Source organism: Sebastes fasciatus, chromosome 13 (assembly GCF_043250625.1).
Source record: "Sebastes fasciatus isolate fSebFas1 chromosome 13, fSebFas1.pri, whole genome shotgun sequence".
Taxonomy (NCBI): domain Eukaryota; kingdom Metazoa; phylum Chordata; class Actinopteri; order Perciformes; family Sebastidae; genus Sebastes; species Sebastes fasciatus.
This window is the reverse complement of record NC_133807.1, coordinates 34,709,924-34,716,711: the sequence shown is the minus strand read 5'-3', so window position 1 is coordinate 34,716,711 and position 6,788 is coordinate 34,709,924. Positions and strand designations below refer to the sequence as shown.

General features: G+C 48.2%; 1 protein-coding gene across 11 annotated transcripts in view; it reads right to left on the bottom strand.

The window, feature by feature from the left end:
- Positions 1-6,788, bottom strand: part of abi3a (ABI family, member 3a) — a 24,270-nt gene that overhangs the window by 2,962 nt on the left and 14,520 nt on the right. For 2 of the 11 annotated variants that reach the window (XM_074657138.1, XM_074657140.1), the window contains exons 4-8: positions 6,753-6,788; positions 2,794-2,852; positions 2,626-2,679; positions 1,587-2,029; positions 1,322-1,475 (exon numbers count right to left, since the gene is read on the bottom strand). The exon at positions 6,753-6,788 is cut by the window's right edge and continues 153 nt beyond it. In XM_074657138.1, the coding sequence (XP_074513239.1) occupies positions 1,322-1,475; positions 1,587-2,029; positions 2,626-2,679; positions 2,794-2,852; positions 6,753-6,788 (746 nt within the window). Of the gene's footprint in view, positions 1-1,203; positions 1,476-1,580; positions 2,030-2,625; positions 2,680-2,793; positions 2,853-6,752 lie in introns of all 11 variants that reach the window. The other 9 variants (XR_012596846.1, XR_012596849.1, XR_012596848.1 and 6 more) reach the window with 9 other exon arrangements.

The window sequence follows — 6,788 nt, the reverse complement described above, 5'->3', positions numbered from 1 at the left end:
GACTCCTCCTGGTCGGGAGGGTCACTTAAAAAAAACACCACAGAAGAAGAAACTGAGAAAAAAAACACCACAGAAGAAGTACACACTTAAATTGCACAATTTTTCAATTGAGTTTGGTGGCGAACAATAATCCATGTGAATCTCATGTTTCAATCTTTGGTGTAATTTTGTTAGTGAGTTAGTTGGGTTTGGTTTGTTGTGCTCCTGATCTTCTATTTGAAGGGCTAACGACAAATAAAAATGTTTATTTTCTTACCTAGAACTTGTGAACTGTTCGTTTGTTAACAAGCTGAATTCACCACCAACGCACACTGTGTAATGAAAGAGTTTCATGTTTCACTTTCTTTACTGCGGTTCTGTTAATGAGCAAGGTAGCCCTTAAAATGCAACCATTCTTAGTTGAGTTTGGTGGCGTGGTTTCAGAAACAAAATCTGTTCCTCATGATTTTGTAGAAGTTGATTTTTAGTTTGTTCTGTAAAAGCTTTTGGTTGGAAAGGAAATGACACACATCACACATCACACTGCACAGGAAGGCAAGAAACAAGTCGGACGGATGGACGGTAGTGTCTAGAAGGGAACCAGCAAACTGGGGAAACTCTCACATTGACCTCTAGTAGTTAAGGTCAGACATTGACCTCTAATAGTTAAGGTCAGACATTGACCTCTAATAGTTAAGGTCAGACATTGACCTCTAATAGTTAAGGTCAGACTTTGACCTCTAAGAGTTAAGGTCAGACATTGACCTCTAATAGTTAAGGTCAGACATTGACCTCTAGTAGTTAAGGTTAGACATTGACCTCTAGTAGTTAAGGTTAGACATTGACCTCTAGTAGTTAAGGTTAGACATTGACCTCTAGTAGTTAAGGTCAGACATTGACCTCTAGTAGTTAAGGTCAGACATTGACCTCTAGTAGTTAAGGTCAGACATTGACCTCTAGTAGTTAAGGTTAGACATTGACCTCTAGTAGTTAAGGTCAGACATTGACCTCTAGTAGTTAAGGTCAGACATTGACCTCTAAGAGTTAAGGTCAGACATTGACCTCTAATAGTTAAGGTTAGACATTGACCTCTAGTAGTTAAGGTCAGACATTGACCTCTAGTAGTTAAGGTCAGACATTGACCTCTAGTAGTTAAGGTCAGACATTGACCTCTAGTAGTTAAGGTCAGACATTGACCTCTAGTAGTTAAGGTCAGACATTGACCTCTAGTAGTTAAGGTCAGACATTGACCTCTAAGAGTTAAGGTCAGACAGCGAGTCTTGTGAGAGTTTTTGTAGATCTCAGATCAGATTTTGCAATTTGCGGGTTCCCTTCCGGACACGACCCAGAGAGACAGGTACCGTCTACTTCCTGGTTGGGTGGAGGGGGCGGGGCTGGCAGTTCTGAGCCGTCATTGGTCAGCGGAGGGAAGCCGTCGTTATCGGAGGGAGGAGGGGGGGGAGGAGATGGAGGCGGGAAGCTGCTCTCCTCCACCACTGAGGAGACAGAAGAGATGTGATGTCATCGTGATGTCACTCATGTTCCACCAACGACAGATTTACACATGTGATCGTCATGATAACATCCACATGTTGTCTTACCCGCACCTGTCTCGAGGCTGAGGGGCGGGGCCGGCGGTGGAGCGCTGTGATTGATCAGAGCCTCTGAAGGAGGAGGAGGAGGAGGAGGGGGCAGGACCGCCATGTCTCCTGACGAATCAAGCGGAGGAGGAGGAGGGGGCGGGACCATGAGATCTCCTGACGAATCAGGCGGAGGAGGAGGAGGGGGCGGGACCATGAGATCTCCTGACGAATCAGGCGGAGGAGGAGGAGGGGGCGGGACCATGAGATCTCCTGACGAATCAGGCGGAGGAGGTGGAGGCGGCGGGACCGAGGCGTTAATGACCTCATCATCCTGATCTGACATCTCACTTGCTCCAGGAGGAGGAGGCGGGGCGTTGTCCAGCAGCGTGGTGATGATGTCACTCTCAGGTGGAGCCTGGAAGGAGGCGGGGATGGTGGGCGGAGCTACGGGCTTCCCAAAACTAGAGCTGAGAGACACATAAACAGTTAACGAGATAATAACCAGTTATTGGTTTTACGCAGTACCTGTGAGGGTTTCTTGTTCATTGATTTACAATAATAAATATATACATACATTCACATAAAGCAGCATATCGATCCACTCCCATGATGATCAGAGGATTAAATACTGGACTAATCTCACTTTAAGGTTCATTTAGAACAGATAAAATATGTGATTAATTATTATTATTAACTATTTTAATCGACTGACAGCTCTAATATAAATATATAAAAGTCTTCAAATATGGTCGACACGTTTTCTCATGATTTCAAAATGAGTAATTCTTTGTGTTCCTGAAATATGAAATCATAATAATCAGTTTATGATCAAAGATCTTCTATTTCTGTCTTTACCACACAAAGAACAGAACGTTTACTACATCACAACATCTGTGATCACGTCTGACTTGAATATTAACTGTCGATATATCGTTTGTATTCTGATAATAATAAAAATCTGCTCCGAGTGAATCGCCGTCTGAGGCTTTTATTGTGAAAATCAATCTGAACCAGACTAAAGGTGTAAAACGGGTCCTCATAAAGACACACTCAGGGTTCTTACCCGCTGACAGGGGGCGCCACCGGGCACTGGACCGGCTCTGGAGGTTTAGTGGACCTGAAACACACACACACACACACACACACACACACACACACACACACTCTTAGAGCTGTTAGATGTGAAACAGGAAGTGGTCATTAATAGAGACGCAGTAGAATCAGACTGAACCTGGTGGAGGCGCCGTGTTTACGGATCGTTCCTGTTCGGTCCGACTGCTTCCCAGAGACCTGGGGGGGGGACATAAGTGTGTTACTGTGTGTGTGTTACTGTGTGTGTGTGTGTGTGTGTGTGTGTGTGTGTGTGTGTGTGTGTGTGTGTGTGTGAGCATCAATAGAGCCTCTCAGGCCTCCGCTGCTCTAATTAGACTCTCTAAACATTTTCCCACGCTCGACAAAGACTCTGTGTGTGTGTGTGTGTGTGTGTGTGTGTGTGTGTGTGTGTGTGAGAAGTTTTGACCAACTTCCTCATTAGAGTGTGAACGGTGTCGGTTGAACGCCGGCAGCAGTAAAACAGAATAAAAACGACAGTTGAGTTGTTGATGAAGCTTCAGGAGAAGTTCAGAGAAACGTCTTTAAGAAGTTTCTCTGAGTTCAGTTTGTAGAACAGAAAAGCTGCAACACAACACAACGTGTCTTACTCAGAAAGAGACGACCGACACTAGAAGAGTATTAATGTAGTTCTACTTTAGTACGTCTCTCTGTAGGAGGACGTTTACTGGCGTCTGGTCGTCTCTCTGTAGGAGGACGTTTACTGGCGTCTGGTCGTCTCTCCGTAGGAGGACGTTTACTGGCGTCTGGTCGTCTCTCCGTAGGAGGACGTTTACTGGCGTCTGGTCGTCTCTCCGTAGGAGGACGTTCTACTGGCGTCTGGTCGTCTCTCTGTAGGAGGACGGTCTACTGGCGTCTGGTCGTCTCTCTGTAGGAGGACGTTCTACTGGCGTCTGGTCGTCTCTCTGTAGGAGGACGTTCTACTGGCGTCTGGTCGTCTCTCTGTAGGAGGACGTTCTACTGGCGTCTGGTCGTCTCTCCGTAGGAGGACGTTTACTGGCGTCTGGTCGTCTCTCCGTAGGAGGACGTTCTACTGGCGTCTGGTCGTCTCTCCGTAGGAGGACGTTTACTGGCGTCTGGTCGTCTCTCCGTAGGAGGACGTTTACTGGCGTCTGGTCGTCTCTCTGTAGGAGGACGTTCTACTGGCGTCTGGTCGTCTCTCCGTAGGAGGACGTTCTACTGGCGTCTGGTCGTCTCTCTGTAGGAGGACGTTCTACTGGCGTCCGGTCGTCTCTCCGTAGGAGGACGTTCTACTGGCGTCTGGTCGTCTCTCTGTAGGAGGACGTTCTACTGGCGTCTGGTCGTCTCTCTGTAGGAGGACGTTTACTGGCGTCTGGTCGTCTCTCCGTAGGAGGACGTTCTACTGGCGTCTGGTCGTCTCTCCGTAGGAGGACGTTTACTGGCGTCTGGTCGTCTCTCCGTAGGAGGACGTTTACTGGCGTCTGGTCGTCTCTCCGTAGGAGGACGTTCTACTGGCGTCTGGTCGTCTCTCTGTAGGAGGACGTTCTACTGGCGTCTGGTCGTCTCTCTGTAGGAGGACGTTCTACTGGCGTCTGGTCGTCTCTCTGTAGGAGGACGTTTACTGGCGTCTGGTCGTCTCTCCGTAGGAGGACGTTCTACTGGCGTCTGGTCGTCTCTCCGTAGGAGGACGTTTACTGGCGTCTGGTCGTCTCTCCGTAGGAGGACGTTTACTGGCGTCTGGTCGTCTCTCCGTAGGAGGACGTTCTACTGGCGTCTGGTCGTCTCTCTGTAGGAGGACGTTCTACTGGCGTCTGGTCGTCTCTCTGTAGGAGGACGTTCTACTGGCGTCTGGTCGTCTCTCTGTAGGAGGACGTTCTACTGGCGTCTGGTCGTCTCTCTGTAGGAGGACGTTCTACTGGCGTCTGGTCGTCTCTCTGTAGGAGGACGTTTACTGGCGTCTGGTCGTCTCTCCGTAGGAGGACGTTCTACTGGCGTCTGGTCGTCTCTCCGTAGGAGGACGTTTACTGGCGTCTGGTCGTCTCTCCGTAGGAGGACGTTTACTGGCGTCTGGTCGTCTCTCTGTAGGAGGACGTTCTACTGGCGTCTGGTCGTCTCTCCGTAGGAGGACGTTTACTGGCGTCTGGTCGTCTCTCTGTAGGAGGACGTTTACTGGCGTCTGGTCGTCTCTCTGTAGGAGGACGTTCTACTGGCGTCTGGATGTTTTACTGGCGGCAGCGTAGCTCTGCTGCTGGGAGCTGACGTTGACATGGAACCAACTATTGACTTTCACTTCTTAGTGATACACGTTGTTCCATCTAACTGATTCTGGTTCTGATTCTGGCGTCATGACAACGCCTCCCGTCTGTCACACTTTGAAAACCCCGACGTAGACGGACATCTTGTTCTCATTCAGCCAAACAAATTGTTTCATTTTCAACAGAAATGTCACCTTTCCAGAAAAAATATCCTGAGTCAGGTCACAAAATCAGGAGGGGGACAGAATACAGCGTAACACCGGTGTACGTGTATCACTCATGGTCGTGTCCACCGGGGCTTCCCAGCATTGGACGCTTGATGGGCCGCCACTAGACTCAAGGCTGTCCCCACCTGATTAGACGAACGCTTTCCCGCCGTTGGCTGCTGCTCCCAGCTTTCAAACTGGAAACAACATGGCGGCTCGTTTGGAAACTTTCTTCTCTTATTTCACATCAATAGTTCACTGAAATGTGTTTCTGAGAACATTTGAGGAGAGAAATAATCCATGTTGATGAATCTGTCTTTATTTTAGATCAACAACATTTATTTTAAAAGATCCTCGGGAGTTTGGAGAGGCGGCGAGTCGCGTCGGACGCCTGTGATTTACATAAAGTAGACGAGCCCTCAACTTTATGCAAATAAGGAGCGGGCGTCGTGACGCCTAGTCTCTCGAATCGCGACGCCACGCTACCAGAATGCATTGCACGGCTGCGTACATAGACAATGAATGGGAAGCGTGGAAAGCACGGAGGCTGTGGACACGGACCGTTCAAAGTGAAAGTCAATAGTTGGTTCCAACGTCAGCTCCCAGCAGCAGAGCTACGCTGCTGCCATTTTGGACTGAAAGAGACGACCAGACGGCAGTAAAACGTCCTCCTACAGAGACGTACTAAAGTAGAACTACATTATTTATATTTATAGTCATATTTAATGTCTCTACTGAAACGTCCTGTGTTGAACATTAAAAATATTATAAATATTCATACTACTATAACTACTAACTTATTTATTTATTAAACTGAGAAACAGACGTAGACGACGTTATAGAGCTTTTTATCCCCCGTTCACTAGTAGATGTGGCGTCCATGTTGACGTATCTCTGCAACGGGCTGAAGCGTCCAATGAGGCGTCCACATTGACGTATCTCTGCAACGGGCTGAAGCGTCCAATGAGGCGTCCACATTGACGTATCTCTGCAACGGGCTGAAGCGTCCAATGAGGCGTCGATGTATAAACTGTGTATTAATGGAGCTGTCTAGCAGCTGTTGTCATAAAGCAGCAGAGTTTGGACTCTCTGGTTTGCAGCGGTAGATCTGCAGGTCTGAGACCGTCAGGAGGAAGTAATCAGAAGATAATCAGGTCACGGCGACGCAGCGATGCAGCGAAGGAAAGACGAAGTTTGAATGAGGAACTTTTAAAGCAGCATCACTTCAGTTTCTGCGGTTCTCTGCAGCCGCCGCCGCTTCCTGTCAGCGCCCCACAGAGACAGAGAACAGAGACTCCACTCAGAACTAAACTGCACTTCTGCTTTCACTGTTTCTGGCTTATTCTTTTCTCGTCTTCTCTAAATGTCTCTGTCTCTCTGTGTCCTTTAAATCCTGCTGACTCACACCGACAGACCGACTGTACGGTAACGTTCGTATAACGACCCTCAGAATCACAAACCTGAACTGAATGAACCCAAAGCATCGACACACTGATGCATCCATGTGAATGTGTTCTGATCGGAGGTTAAAGAGGAACACTGATGGAGGGTGTGTGTGTGTGTGTGTGTGTGTGTGTTTGTTTGTGTGTGTGTGTGTGTGTGTGTGTGTGTGTGTCTGTCTGTGTCTGTGTCTGTGTGTGTTTGTGTTTGTGAGGTACCTTCATGCCGTGGCCGAGGCCGTCCAGTTGCTGGTA